This window comes from Hemitrygon akajei, chromosome 4, assembly GCF_048418815.1.
Source record: "Hemitrygon akajei chromosome 4, sHemAka1.3, whole genome shotgun sequence".
Classification (NCBI taxonomy): Eukaryota; Metazoa; Chordata; class Chondrichthyes; order Myliobatiformes; family Dasyatidae; genus Hemitrygon; species Hemitrygon akajei.
This window is the reverse complement of record NC_133127.1, coordinates 170,942,018-170,958,232: the sequence shown is the minus strand read 5'-3', so window position 1 is coordinate 170,958,232 and position 16,215 is coordinate 170,942,018. Positions and strand designations below refer to the sequence as shown.

Genomic DNA, 16,215 nt, shown 5'->3' with positions numbered 1-16,215 from the left:
GAGCCAGTCCTCATCGGAGGATCAGAGGTAGAGAGGGTCAGCAGCTTTAAATTCCTCAGTGTTATCATTACACGAGATCTGTCTTGTGTCATTATGAAGAAAGCATGGCAGCGCCACTTTTCTCAGAAGTCTGCAAACATTCAGCATGTCATCTAAAACTTAGACAAACTTCTACAGATGTGCAGTGGAGAGTATATTGACTGGGTGCATCACAGCCCGGTATGGAAACACCAGTGCCCTTGAACAGAAAATCTGACAAAAAGTAGAGGATAAGGCCCAGTCCATCACAGAAAAAAAACCCTCCTCACCATTGAGCATATCGACGCAGAATGCTGCTACAGGAAAGCAGCATCCATCACCAAGGACCCCCACCATCCAGGCCATGCTCTCTTCTCATGGCCACCATGAGGAAGGAGGTTCAGGAGCCACAGGACCCATATCACCAGGTTTGGGAACAGATATCACCACTGAGTAATCAGAAAGGATAACTTCACTCACCCCAACACTGAACTGTTCCCACAACCTATGGACTCACTTTCATAGACACTTCATCTCATGTTCTCAATATTTTGCTTATTTATCTATTATCATTTTCTTTCTGTATTTTCACAGTGTTGTTTTTGCATATTTGTTGTTTGTCTTGTGTGCAGTTTTTCATTGATTCTATTGTGTTTCTTTGTACTTACTATGAATGCCTGCAAGAAAATGAACCTCAGTGTAGTCTATGGTGACATATATGTACTTCGATAATAAATTGATTTTGAATTTGAACTTTGATCCTGACTTGGTAATATAGTGATGATACTTCATTATGGTTGGGTCTAAATCCTAGCGTTCCCAGTTCTCTTTACCATGCTCCCTTAAAACTTGGATCTCTTTCCTACACTTCACTTTAAACATCAGGTCACAGTATGGCATGGTTTAAAAAAAATTAAATAGGTGTTGGAATATTATTAAAATAGCATCCAATATTCTGGAAAATCTTCTTGTCTAGTATCCAAGTCTGAGCATGCATTAACAGATCTAATCTTACGCACAGTGAATGTATTCAGATTCAGATTTATTTATCACACGTACATTGAAACATACAGTAAAATGCATCATTTGTGTTAACAACCAACAGAACCTAAACCTAAAACCATGCTGGGGACAGCTCGCAAATGTCGCCACTTATCTGGAGCCAACATGACATGACCAAAATGTTCCGCAGAATGGCGTATTGGAATTGGTTTATTATGGTCAAGTGTACCAAAATACAGCGGAAAAACTTATTTTGCAAGCTATCCGTTGAGATTACTTAGGTACATTGAGGTAGTACAACGGAAAGCAGAATGCAGCATTAGTTGCAGGGAAAGTACTGACAAAAGGGAGACAATGAGGTGCAAGGGGCCGTGACCGTGTAGATGGGGAAGTGAAGACACTGCAGTGCTCCTTTACCAAAGCGAAAATTCGTAAATCAAGGAATAACTCTCCGCAGTTAGAAATGATAGTAAAGATAATTTGGGAGAGCTCTGTAACCGAATGTGGCCCAAGCAGGGAGGTGCACTGGTTGCTCTATTACAGTGGGAGAACTGTGCTGCCGCTGATCAGCAGGTGGCGGTGTCGCTGGCGTCGCTCGAGCCGGAAGTGAGCGGGGCCTGGAGGGTCCGTGGGCCGGCCTGTTATGGACCGGTTTGTGTGGACTAGTGGCCTGCTGGAGATTAACGAGACCCTGGTGATCCAGCAGCGCGGAGTCCGTTTATACGATGGCGACGAAAAGGTAAAGTGAGTGGGGCTTCGTTGGTCGGGCCCGGCCACTCCAAGTGTACGCGAGCCTCAGGCGGAATTAGGCCTGGTTTTGGCCTCAAGATAATCAAAGTTTTGATTTTTCCTTAGATGAAATAGCTTTAAACGATTAGCGACTAAGCAAAACCTTTGATTAAATCTACCTGTCTTTTTGTCATTGGAAAAGCCCGAGGTAAAGAGAAACTGGTAACTTCAGTCTAAAAGTCAGAATGTGAGATGCTGTAACCTGAAGGAATGGTGATGTAGGGACAATGGTGTTTCTAGTGGAGGAGCCAACATATCTTAATGTACACTAAAGCTGTGGACTTCATTATAGTCTGATTATAGCTATCAACAATAAATAATTCAAACACTGTTCTCTCTTCCCTCTTGACCCAACTTACTTTTAACATTTACAAACAAGCTGAATGAACTCAGCAGGTTAGGCAGCATCAGTTGAAACGAGCAGTCAACGTTTTGGGCCGAGACCCTTCGTCAGGACTGAAGAAGGAGGGGCAGGGGCCCTATAAAGAAGTTGGGGGGTGTGTGGAAGGTGCCAGGTGAAAAACCAATCAGTGTTTGAATTATTTATTGTTGAAAGCTATAATCAGACTATAATAAAGTCCACAGCTTTAGTGGACATTAAGATATTTTGGCTCCTGCACTAGCAACACCATTGTCCCTGAATCACCATTCCTTCAGGTTACATATTGATTTTAAGGACCCTGCCCCCTCCTTCCTCAGTCCTGATGAAGGATCTCGGCCCGAAACGTTCACTGCTCGTTTCAGCGGATGCTGCCTGACCTGCTGAGTTCACCCAGCATGTTTGTACGTGTTGATTTGACCACAACATCTGCAGTGTACTTTGTGTTTACTTTTAACATTCAAAGTTAAAAGTAAAATTTATTATCAGAGTATTTACATGTCACCACATACAACCCTGAGGTTCTTTTTTCCTGCGGGCATACTCAGCAAATCTATAGGACTGTAAATGTAAGCAAGATCAGTGAAAGAGCAAGAGCATAGAAGACAACAAACCGTGCAAATGCAAATATAAACAAATAGCTATAAATAACAGGAGTATGAAATAACAAGATAAAGAATCCTTCAAGAGAGATCACTAGTTGTGGGACCATCTTAATAGATGAGTGTAGTTATCCTCTTGTGTTCAAGAGCCTGATGGTTGAGGTGTGGTAACTATTCTTTAACCTGGTGGTGTTAGTCCTGATGGCAGCAGCGAGAAGAGAGCACAGCCTGGGTGGTGAGGATCTTTGATGATGGATGCTGCTTTCTTGCAACAATGTTTCATGTAGATGTGCTCAATGGTTGGGAGGGTTTTACCTGTGACGTACTGGGATGAATCCTCTACCTTTAGTAGTATTTTCAGCTCAAAGGCATTGGTGTTCCCATACCAGGCGGTAACACATCCAGTCAGCACACTTTCCACTGCCCATTTATAGAAATCAGTCAAGAATTTGATGACATGCGGAATCTCCGCAGACTCCAAAGGAAGTAGAGGTGCTGTTGTGCTTTATTTGTAGTTACATTTATATGATGGGTCCTGAGCAGGTCCTCTGAGATATTGACTCACAGGAATTTAAAGTCACTGATGTTCTCTACCTCTGATCCTCCGATCAGGACTTTGGTTTGCCTCTCCTGAAGTCTACAATCTTGGTGACATTGAGAGGTTGTTGTTATGACACCACTCAGCCAGATTTTCAGTCTTTTCATAAGAAACATTAGGGGCTTACATATCAGAAGCATACATATACCAACACATAACTGTGGCGCTGTTACAGAGCTGCTATCATATGTGTGACCTGGGCTTGATTCTGATCTATGATACTGTGAGAGCAAGTTTGGACAGGTGAGTTTACGATAGCAAACTGGTTAAGGTGACCTAAAGCTTTCTCTCTTTTCCTGTTTTAACACTAAACATTAACTCCCTTTTTTCAAGAGACACATGGGACTACAGATGCTGCAATATGCAGCAAAAAAAAAGAATTGCTGGAAGAACGCAGCAGGTCGAGCAGTTTCTGTGGAGACAAATGGATGGCTGATGTTTTAGGTCAAGACCCTGCACCAGAGATGAGATGAGAGAGGGAATGATGGGCAAATGGTGCCAGGGTGCGCAGAGGGGGTAAAGACGGAAGCTGGTAGTGACAAGTGAAATCAGATTTGGGGAAGAAAGGGGGTTAAGCAGGTGGAGCCTTATTGGGGTGGGAAATGTGACAAGCTGAAAGGTGATAAGTAGAGCCAGATTAGGGAGGGATGGTCTGCAAATGGGACTAGTTTCAGGTAACTCGCACCCCCTGTGTTCCTTTTTCACCCCAACCAGTCCACCCTTGTTTTCTTTCCCCTTTTTCACCTTTTTCATTCTCCTCAATACCTCAATCCATTGTCCTCCCCTATCTGGTTCTACTTGCCCCTCATCCACACACCTATCTGCCTGGGTTTCTTCTTTGGCCTACCCTTCCTCTTTCTTCTCCCACCCAGTTCCATCTGCTTATCTTCTCTTTCTTACCTGGTTACACATCACCTTCCAGGTCCACCTCTCCTCCCCCTCCCTCACCTGGCTCCATCTGCCCATCATAAGATATAAGAATAGAATTAGGCCAATTGGCCCATCAAGTCTTCAATACCATTCATTCATGACTGAGTTTTTCAACCCCATTCTCCTTCCTTCTTCCTTAACCTTTTACGGATCAACAACCTATCAATCACTTCTTTAATAAATGTAATGATCTGGCTTGCATTGTCTTCTATGGCAATGAATTCCACAGATTCACCACCCCTCTGACTGAAGAAATTCCTCCTCATCTCATTTTAAAAGGACACTAATTTATTCAGAGGCCATGCTCTTGGATCATGGAGTCTCCATGTCCATTCTCTCCCAGGCTTTTCAGTAGGCTTCTCATCCTCTATACTCCATTAGCCCAGGGACATCAGACACTCCTCATATATGAACACTTTCACTCTTGGCATCATTCTTATGAACCCCTAGGGCCAGTACACCCTTCGTTCCTCAGTCTCACCTGATCCCTCCTATCACCTACCAGTCCGTGACTCATCCCTGCCTCTCATCAATTGTACCAGCTGCCTTCCCTCTGCACTCTCAGTCCTGATGCAGGATCTCAAACCAAAGCGTTGATCATGCACAGGACTGAAAGTGCAGAGGGAAGTCAGACAGTATAATGAGATGAGAAGGTAGGTTGAGACAGGGACTATAAGGTTTTTGCCTTCACAGATGCTGCTTGACCTGCTTAACTCCTCCAGCAGTTTCTTTTTAATTCCCCTTCTCAGATGTTGCCCAGCCTGCTGAGTGTTTCCAGTATTTTCTATTGTTTCAGATTTCCAGCATCTGTAATTTTTTTAATTGTTAGTAGCTGTTGTCTTCAAACTAGATGTGCATTGGCCCACTTTTGACCTCTGGCTTTCAAAGGCAATAATTACAATATTTTGTCCCTTTTATCGTGGGCCTGCGTACACAGGGTATAAATTGAAAATTAGTTTTAACAGCGGCACAGTATATTGCAAACTGATGGAACTGCCTTCTGCAGCGCGCAGGCTGAGGAGAAAACCTGGCAGATTACATTTGATCTTTGATAATGGTCAGCGCAATTGCTTTACAGCGCCACCAATCACAGTAGGGGTCAGATTCACACCCCAGTCCGTAAAAAGCTCATATGTTGTCCCCACGACTGTGTGGAGTTCCTTCCACATTCCAGTTTGGGTTAGTGAGTTGTGGGCATGCTGTGTTGGCACCAGAAGCACGGCTCTCAGCATGATCCTTGAACCATGTGTTTTGATGTTTCAATGTACATGTGACAAATAAAACTAATCTTTTAAAAACTCTTTATCAGTCTTCCTGAAGGCTAGGGGTTCCCAATCTGGGGTCCATGGACACCTCAGTTAATAGTCCTTCTGCCTTGGTGTTAAGTTTGTTATTGTTACAAGTACCGAATCGGAGTGAAAAAAGTTTTTCATGCCATCCAGACAGATCATGCCATATATAAATACATTGAGGTAGTAAAGAGAAAAGCAGAATACAGAATATAGTTAAAGTTGTATTGGTGAAGTTTCTTGGTTGTAGCGTCTATGTTGCTGGCCCAGGACAAATTTTGGGTGAAATTTATACTTAGGAGCTCACAGCCATTTCCACCTCAGCACCATCAATACAGATAGGCTTATACTCCAAAAATGTTAATAACTATTTCCTTCATTTTCCTGACATTGATATTGTCTTGACACCTTGCCACTAGGCTTAGTATCTCTTTCCTGTTTTCCATCTCATCATTGTTTGAGATCTGGCTCTTTATGGTGGTGTCATCTGCAAACTTATAGATGGAGTTCAAGCAGAATCTGGCCACGCAGTCATGGAGGTATGGGGAGTAAAGTAGTGGTCTGAAGCTGCAGCCTTGTGAGGCACTGGTGATGAGGATAATTGTGGAGGAGATGCTGTTGCTTATCCTTACTGATTGTGCCATGGTAGCATGACGCTATTACAGCTTGGGACATCTCTGTTGGGAGTTTAATTCTGGTGTCTTCTGTAAGAAACTTTGTATGTTCTTTCCTGTGGCCACGTGTGTTTCCTCCAGGTGCTCTGGTTCCCTTCCACAGTTCAAAGACATAATGGTTAGTAGGTTAATTGGTCATGGTAAATTGTCCTGTGATTAGGCTAGTGTTTGAACTAATGCGGCAGGGAAATGGGAAACAGTATGATAGAGCAGAGGATGAGCCAACAGGTTTACAAGTAGATGATGGATGCAACATGAATGTAAGGAAGGACAAGCCAATGATTGGGTACAAATGCAGACAGAGCAAAGAGATAAATTGTACCACAGAGGCAAAATTCAAAAGGGTGAAGAATGCAGGACTGAAGGTGCTGTATTTAAATGCGTGTAGCATTCAGAATAAGGTAGACGAACCTTGTGGCGCAATTAGAGGTTGGTTGGTATGACATTGTGGGAATCACCGAGTTGAGGCTGAAAGAAGACCATAGTTGAGAGCTTAACATCAAAGGGCTTAACATTTGTTTTGAAAGGACGGGCAGGAAGGCATAGGTGTTGGTGTGGGTCAGTTGGTACGAGAAGGAATTACATCTTTAGAAAGAGGTGACAAAGGGTCAGCTTATGCCAAGGAAAGGGCACGAGGTAGCAAAAGTGAGTGGGAAGTTGGATGATTGAGAAGCTTTTAAAATCCAACAAAAGGCAACTAACAAAGCTTTAAGAAGCAGAAAAGAAACTAGCCAATAATATAAAGCAGGATACCAAAAGTTTTTTCAGCTATATAAAGAGTAAAAGGGAGGTGAGAGTTGGACCATTGGAAAATGATGCTGGTGAGGTAGTAATGGGAGAAACAAAGAAAAATGGCAGATGAACTTAATGGGTACTTTGCATCTGTCTTCACTGTGGAAGACATGAGCAGTGTGCCAGAGGTCCATGAGTGTCGGAGCAGGAGTGAGTGTCATTGCTATTACAAAGGGTAAAGTGCTAGGCAAACTGAAACAAGTGCATTGGTCATGATCTTTCAAGAATCACTTGATTCTGGCATGGTTCCGGAGGACTAGAACATTGCAAATGTCACTCCACTCTTTAAGAAGGGAGGAAGGCAGAAGTAAGGAAATTATAGGCCAGTTGGCATAATCTCAGTGGTTTGGAAAGTGTTGGAGTTTATTATTAAGGCTGAGGTTTTGAGGTACTTGGAGACTAATGATAAAATAAGTCAAAGTCAGCATGATTTCTGTAAAGCAAAATCTTGCTTGACAAATCTGCTAAGAGTTCTTCAAGGAAGCAACAAGCCGGGTGGACAAAGGAGAGGTAGTGGGTGTCATTTATTTGGATTTCCAGAAGGCATTTGATAAGGTGCCACACATGAGATGCTTAACAAGATAAATTTTATGGCATTACTGGAAAGATATTGGCATGGATAGAGGAATGACTGACAGGCAGGAGGCAGCGAGTGGGAATAAAAGGGGCCTTTTCTTGTTTTCCACCAGTGACTGGTGGTGTTCCTCGAGAGTCAGTATTGTGACCACTACTTTTCACATTGCTTGTCAATGTTTTGGGGAGAAGGTTCAAGCATCAGAGGTGCAGAGGGACTTGGGCGTCCTTGTGCAGAACTCCCAGAAGGTTAATTTACAGGTTGAGTCTGTAGTAAAGAGGGCAAATGCAATGTTGACATCTATTCAAGGGGAATAGAACATAAAAGCAAGGAGATAATGCTGAGCCTTTATATGACACTAGTCAGGCTGCACTTGGAGTATTACCAACAGTTCTGGGCCCCATATCTCAGAAAGGATGTATTGTCATTGGAGAGAGTCCAGAGGAGGTTCACAAAGATGATTCCAAGAATGAAGGGGTTAACAGATGAGGAGTGTTTGGCAGCTTTGGGCCTGTACTCACTAGAATTTAGAAGAATGCAGAGGGATCTCATTGAAACCTACCGAATGTTGAAAGGACTAGATAAGGTGGATGTGAAAAGGATGTTTCCTCTGGTGGTGGTATCTAGAACTAGAGGACACAGTCTCAAAATTGAGGGGCGGCCTTTTCGAACAAAGGTAAGGAAGAATTTTTTAGCCGGAGAGTAGTAAATCTGAGGAATGCTCTGCCACTGACAATGGTGGAGGCCAAGTCTGTGCGTTTATCTGAAGTGGAAGGTAATCGTTTCCTGATCGGTCAAAGGATATGGTGAGAAGGCAAGTGTATGGGGTTGAGTGGGATCTAGGATCAGCCATGATGGAATGGTGCAGCAGACTTGATGGGCTGAATGGCCTAATTCTGCTCCTATGTGTTCTGGTATTAAATAGGTAGGTTGCTGGGTGGTGTGGCTTGTTGTGTCGGAAGATTCTAGTCCATGCCGCATCTCTAAATAAAATGTTAATAACCAACTCCTTCATCTTACTGATATTGAGGGCAAAGGTGTTGTCATGACACCATGCCACTAGGCTCTATATCTCCTTCCTGTTCTCCATCTCATCGTTGTTTGAGATCTGACCCTTTACAATGGTGTCATCTGCAAACTTACAGATGGATTTCGAGCAGAACCTGGCCACTCATTCATGGGGATGTGGGGAGTGAAGTAGGTGGCTGAAGACACAGCCTTGTGGGGCACTGGTGATGAGGATTGGTGATTGTGGAAGAGGTGTTGTTGCTTATCCTTACTGATTGTGGCCTGTAGGTCAGGACGTCAAGGAACCGTTTGCAGAGGGGAGTGCAGAGTCCTTGGTTCAGGAGTCTGAAAACAGGTTTGTTTGGAATTATAATGTTACAGGAGGTATAGTCAGTAACTTGGATTGTGACACAAGTGCCTTTGTTATGCAGACACTCCACAGATGGCTGTAGTATTAAGGAAACCGTGCCTGTTATGCACCTGTTAAGGTGGTGGTTGAATTGCATTTAGTTGAAGTAATCTGGGAGGCTGAGTTGATGCATGCTGTTTTGAAGTACCTCATGATGATGATGTCAGAGCCACCGGGATGTAGTCATTAAGGCGCTTTTCCTTATTTTTCTTTGGCACCAGCATGATAGTGGTCTTCAAAACCTGGGCCTCTATCTCCCTCTGCAACTGGATCCTTGTCTCCCTCATCGGGAGATCACAGTCAGTGCGGATTGGAAATAGCATCTCCTTGCTGACGATCAACAAGGATGCATGCTTAGCCCACTGCTCTACACTACGACTGTGTGGCTAGGCACAGCTCAAATGTCATCAGAAATTTGCCGACGACACAACTACTGTTGGCAGAATTTCAGGTGGTGACGAGGAGGCGTATGGGAGCGAGAACGATCAGCTGATTGAGTAGTGTTGCAACAGCAACCTTGCACTCAACATTGGTAGGACCAAGGAATTGACTGTGGGCTTTAGGAAGGGGAGGTTGAGGTCCCGATCAAGGGATCAGCAGTCGAAAGTGTGAGCAGTTTCAAGTTCCTGGGTGTCAGCATTTCTGCAAATCTGTCCTGGACCCAACATATTGATACAATTACAAAGAAGATATGACAGCAGCTATATTTTATTAGGATTTTGAGGGAACTCTTTATGTCACCAAAGACTCTTACACTTATCTACAGATGTACTGTGGAGAGCAGTCTAGCTAGTTGCATCGCTGTCTGATATGGAGGAGCCACTGCATAGGATCGGAAAAAGTTGCAGGAAGTTGTAAACTCTGCCAGCTCCCTCATGGGCACGATCCTCCCCAGCATCAAGGACACCTTCAAAAGGCGATGCCTCAAAAAAGAGGCCTCCATCACGCAGGGCATGCCCTCTTCACACTGTTACCATCAAGGAGGAGCTACAGGAGCCTGAAGACACACACTCAACATTTCAGGAACAGCTTCTTCCCATCCACCATAAGATTTCTGAATGGACAATGAATCCTCGCTTTTTTATTTATTTATTTTTTCTCTTTTTACACTAATTATTTAATTTAATAATATATATATAGAATAATTTATAGTTTTAATTATGTATTGCAATGTATTATTTTTGCAACAAGTTTCATGCCAAATGCCAGTGTTATTAAACCTGATCTTGATTCTGATTCATTACTAGGTATTAGTTTCTATTTTAAAAGTTGTGAAAGGTAGCCTGCTTCTTGTTCTTTGAGAGTGCTGCAGAAGCCGCGTATGTAAGAATCTGTATTCTGTTGTTTGCTCAGTGATGAGTACTGTCAGACTGGTATGCAGGGTTTTTATTTGGATCAGTGTGTGACCACCAGGTGGCATCATGGAACGATGCTAACCTGTGCAAATATTTTGATCAGCAATTTCACTATGTTGGAATAACAGAAATTACTTATTTCAGTTACCTTTAATTTATAACATCATAGTTGTATTGTTTAATTTAGTTTTCAGCTGGATATTTCATTCTGCAGTACTTAGGGAAGAGCTTACAACCATGTGTGCTTTCCAAATAAATTCAGTTTTTATTCGGATATCTACATATTATCAACATTTGACTAATAAAAGGGAATATTCCTACACTCTGGGGGGATTTGCAAGCTGCTTTGTGTTTTCTCCTTAGGAGTTTTAAAGAAACAGTTTTTACATTAGATAAATTGTGTTTGTCATGAAGCCTTCAAAAGTAAATCAAACTTGTATGAACGGGAATAGATGTTATCATGTGAGAGATATTAGTAAGAGAGGTTTGTGTTTTTTGTTTTCCAGATTGAAAAGGAAAAAAATGAGATTATTAACAGTGAATTAGTATTTAATAGTCAATTGTCTTTTCAATCATATCTTTGCTGTTAAAGATCTCTTCTGGAATACTTAATTATCTGCTTGTATGATATTTTCATCTAAAGTTATGTAAGTTAATTTTTTTTTAAATTACACTATTAAATCTATTACACATTACAGCTACAAAATAGTCTTACCATAGTCCCTGGTAACACAGTGCATAACAGTTTTCTGTTGTTCATTGACCGTGCTCCAAGCTTTATAGAAAAATTAATTGTAATTTCTTTATTGCAGACACAATTTGACTTGGGAACCCTTCTTCTTAGCACACACAGATTACTTTGGAGAGACCACAAAAGAACTGTAAGTTTCTTGAATGTAATTTTAATTGATATGTGCAAGGTTAATTTTTTAATTTAAAATAAAATGTTTACTTTCTGGTGGAACTCTGCACGTCAGGCAGTATCTGTGGAATTGGCATTTTGGGCTGAGACGTTTCATCAGGACTGGAAAAGGAAGGGGGCAGAGCCAGATTAAGAAGGTTGGGGAGGGGAAGGAGTACAAGCTGGCAAGTTGTAGCCACTGCGGCCTCCTCTACATTGATGAGACCTGACACAAGTTGGGAGACTGCTTTGTCAAGCATCATCACTCTATTCTCCTCAAAAGGCAGGATTGCCTGGTGGCAACCCATTTTAATTTGACTTCCCATTTGCATTCTGACATGATTGTCCATGGCCTGAGGTTGGAGGAGCAACACCTCATATTCCATCTCACTACCTCCAACCTGATGGCACAAACATCACTTTCTCCAACTTCTGGTAATTTCTCCCCCTCCCTCCCTCCCTCCCTCATTTTCCATTCCGCATTCTGGATTCCCTCTCACCCCTTTTCTTCTTACCTGCCCATCTTCTCCCTCTGGTTCCACCCCTCATTTCCTTTTTTTTCCATGGCCCACTATCCTCTCTTATTAGATTGCATCTTCTTCAGACCTTTATCTCTTCCATCTATCCCTCTCAACTTCTGATTTAATCCCCCCTTCCATACCCATCACCTGCTAGCTTGTACTTCTAACCCACCCACCTTCTTATTCTGGTTTCTGCCCCTTTCTTTGCAATCCTGATGAAGTGTCTCAGCCTGAAATGTTGAATATCATGCAAAAATGAGGAGGGCCTTAAAACTCTCTGCTTCTTTTTGGACAGCAGACCCAACCAGTTCCCCTCCACCGCCACTCTCGTCCGTCTGACTCTCAACAATTTCTCCTTCAGTTCCTCCCACTTCCTTCAAATCCAAGGTGTAGCCATGGGCTGTCAGGTGGGTCCCAACTATGCCTGCCTTTTTATCGGCTACGTGGAACAGTATATATTCCAAGCCTACACTGGCATTGCTCCCTAACTCTTCTTATGGTACATTGACGACTGTATTGGAGCTGCTTCCTGCACCCATGCTGTGCTTGTCAATTTCACAAAATTTGCCTCCAACTTCTACCCTGCCCTCAAATTTACTGATCCATTTCTAGCATCTCTCTCCCCTTTCTCAATCTCTCTGTCTCCATCTCTGGAGACAGTCTACTAACATATTTTATAAACACACTGACTCTCACAACTATCTTGATTATACCTCTTCCCACCCTGTCACTTGTAAAAACGCTATTCCCTTTTCTCATTTCCTCCTCCTTGGCTGCACCTGCTCTCAGGATTTGGCTTTTCATTCCCGAAAGAAGGAAATGTCCTCCTCCTTCAAAGAAAGGGCTTCCCTTCCTCCATCATCTACACTGCCCTCACCAGAATCCCTTCCATTTGCACAAATGTGCTCTCACTCCATCCTCCTGCCACCACACCAGGGTTCCTCTTGTCCTCACCTGCCACCCCACAAGCCTCCACATCCAGCACATAATTCTCTGTAATTTCCGCCACCTCCAATGGGATCCCACCACCAAGCACACCTTTCCCTCCCACCCCCTATTTTCTGGAGGGATCACTCCCTCCATGACTCCTTTGCCCACACGTCCGTCCCCACTGATCTCCCTCCCAGCACTTACCTTGCAAGCAAGACAAGTGCCACACCTGCCCCTACACCTCCATGACTACCATAGTGCCCCAAACAGTCCCTCCAGGTGAGGTGACACTTCGCAGGTGAGTCTGCTGGAGTCATTTACTGTATTAGGTGCTCCAGGTGTGGCCTGCTGTTTATCGGTGAGACCTGATGTAGATTGGGAGGCCGCTTTGTCGAGCACCTTTGCTCCATCTGCCACAAAAGGTAAGATTTCCTGGTGGCCACCCATTTCAATTTCACTTCCCATACAATCTGGTAGCCTCCAATCTGATGGCATGAACATCGATTTCTCAAACTTCTGCTATTTACCCCCCACCGTTCCCCATTCTCTCTCACACCTCTTCTTACCTGCCCATCATTTCCCTCTGGTGTTTCTCCCCCTTCCCTTTCTTTCATGGTCTTCTGTCTCCTATCAGATACCCTCTTCTCCAGTCCTTTATCTCTTCCGCTAATCTACATCCCAGCTCTTTGCTTCATCCCCTCCCCCTCTTCTGGTCTTACCTATCTGCCCCCTTGTACTACTTCCTCCCCTCCCCCACCTTATTCTGACTTCTACCCCCTTCCTTTCCCGTCCTCATGAAGGGTCTCAGCCCATTTATTCCCATCTATAGTTACTGCCTGACCTCCTCCAGCACATTGTGTGTATTGCTTTATATTTCCAGCATCTGCAGTACTTCTTGTGTCAATGAAACGTTGAGTTCTTATTCCCCTCCATTGATGCTGCCTGACTTGCTGAGTTCCTCCAGCATTTTGTGTGTGTTTCTCTGGATTTCCAGCATCTACAGAATCGCTTGTGTTCATGTTTACTTTCTGAAAAGTTGCTAATTGAAGTTCTGAGTTGCTTTGTGGAAATGTGAAACAGCGATAATAGGAGCTTTTGGAACTAGTGTCCGTATCCTGGTCAAGGGGATTGGTTTTAAATTGAGAAGAGAGGATCAGTAAGGGAGTTCACTAGTGAAGCAGCTGCTGGCACGATTGATATGTACGATGGCAGCATTGAAGGACTACAGAAATTTTAGAAAGGTGTAGGATGAGGGTGGTGCAGTAGCAAAGCGGTTAGCATAATGCTATTACAGCATCAGCGATCACGAATTGGGTTTTGATTCCCACTTCTGTCTGTAAGGAGTTTGCACATTCTCCCCAGGACCACATGGGTTTCCCCTGGGTGCTCCTGTTCCTCACCCATTCCGAAGATGTAATAGAGTTAGGGTTAGTTAGGGCATGCTGTGTCCGCATCAGAAGCATGGTGTCACTTGTGGGCTGCTCAGCCCCATCCTTGCTGATTTGAATTGTTGCAGACATCACATTTCACTGTATGTTTCAATGTACAGTCTTAAAATCTGTGAATTTAGAAATTGTAGATTCCAGACGTGATCAGCCCACACGGGCATGAGGAGTGACCAGAACTGTGTGTGTGTATCACAAACGGATGCCGAAGTTTTAGATGAAGTCAACCCTTTAGACTACAAGAGAAGTCAAACCTCAAGATGATAAGTACAGGGTTTCAGTAGCACATGAACTGCACCAGGACAGCGATAGGTGATTTTAAGTGATGGAGTGGATGTGTGGTTAGAATCTTTACAGAGTCAGACCAAATGGTAGCCTTGCAAGTGATCCACTTCAGCATGTCACCATTACTGTGGAGGGAGATGCAGGCGTATTCTTGGTTTTTTTAGAGAGGATTAATGATTGCACCTTCATTTCCCAGTACTGAAGGAAATTTCTGCTTACCTGGGACAGTCTTGTCAGACAAACCAAATGATTAATCAGAGAGGAGCAGTCAAGAAAAGTGCTGAAGAAGGGTCAGATATCATCACTAAAGACATGAAACATGATTTTGCAGTGCCAAATGATTCCTAGGGTATAGGAATAAGGCAGAAAGGTGGATTTCTAATGTACAGTCAGCCCGGAACTTCTTAACAATGAGCCAGCTCGACGGTCTTTACAGCCATTTTCTGTTCCTGCTTCTTCGTTCTTATGGATGGGGAGCCATAGTGATCTTGTCTCTGGCACTGAGACTGGTGCTGTGGCTCAGAAGAGCAGAGAGAAGAGGACTGCAGCATTGATAGGAGATTCCTTAGTTCTGTGGGCGCGATAGAGACAATCGGATGGTATGTTGCATCCCTGGTGCCAGGATCAGGGATGTCTCGGATCACGTCCGTGGCACTCTCATGGGTAAGGGTGAGGAGCTGGAAGTCTTGGTACATATTGGCGCCAATGACATAGGTAGACAAGGTGAGGAGGTCCTTAAGAGAGATCTTAGGGAGCTACATAGAAAGCTGAGAAACTGGACCTCCAGGGTAGTAATCTCTGGATTGCTGCCTGTGCTACGTACCAGTGACAGTAAGAATAGGATGATTTGGCAGGTGAATGCATAGCTAAGGAACTAATGCAGGGGGCAGGGGTTCAGATATATGAATCATTGGGATTTCTTCTGGGCAAACTATGTCCCAATTTCCCTCGGGATCAATAAAGTATGTCTGTCTGTCTGACCTGTACAAAAGAAACAGGATATCGAAAAGCGGCCGGTCGTGAGGCCCTGAGAGCGTGTCTCATTCCCACAAAGAACCAAAGTCAGAGGGTAACTCCAGGTCAGGGTCTTCAAAAGAACCTTGAAAGGGAAATAAAGAGATATCAAAGATGGAAATAGAGCCATTTCCAAAGATGGAAGCAAATGAGTCGCCGTTTAGCGCCATCATAACTAAGCTCTGCCCATTACATCTACTGCAAGGGTGTCGTGTTGAGACTTTATAAAGTCCTGGTGAGGCCTCACTTGGAGTATTGTGAGCAGTTTTGAGCCCCTTATCTCAGAATGGATGTGCTGAAACTGGAGAGGATTCAAAGAAGGTTCACGAAAATGATTCCAAGATTGAACGGTCTGTCATAAGAAGAGTGTTTATTGGCTTTGGACTTGTATTCGCTAGAATTCGGAAGAATGAGGTGTGAGCTCATTGAAACCTATTGAATAGTGAAAGGCCTTGATAGAGTGGATGTGGAGAGGATGTTTCCTATGGTGGGAATATCTAAAACCAGAGGATATCACCTCAGAATAGAGGCATTTAAGTCGGACATGAGGGGGAATTTCTTCAGCCAGAGAGTGGTGAATCTGTGGAATTTGTTGCCACAGGCAGCTGTGGAGGTCAAGTCTCTATTTATATTTAAGGCAGAAATTGACAGATGCTTGATTGGTCAGGGCATGAAGGGATACAGGGAGAAAGCAGGAGAT

The 16,215-nt window shown here is 43.6% G+C and overlaps 1 protein-coding gene across 2 annotated transcripts in view; it reads left to right on the top strand.

Moving 5' to 3' along the window:
- The first annotated feature begins 1,615 nt into the window (after window positions 1-1,615).
- Window positions 1,616-16,215, top strand: part of vps36 (vacuolar protein sorting 36 homolog) — a 61,770-nt gene continuing 47,170 nt past the window's right edge. For both annotated transcript variants that reach the window (XR_012098764.1, XM_073043974.1), the window contains exons 1-2: window positions 1,616-1,759; window positions 11,232-11,300. Coding sequence is in view for 1 of the 2 variants with exons in the window: in XM_073043974.1 (XP_072900075.1) it covers window positions 1,664-1,759; window positions 11,232-11,300 (165 nt within the window). In the remaining variant the exon portion in view is untranslated. The remainder of the gene's footprint in view (window positions 1,760-11,231; window positions 11,301-16,215) is intronic.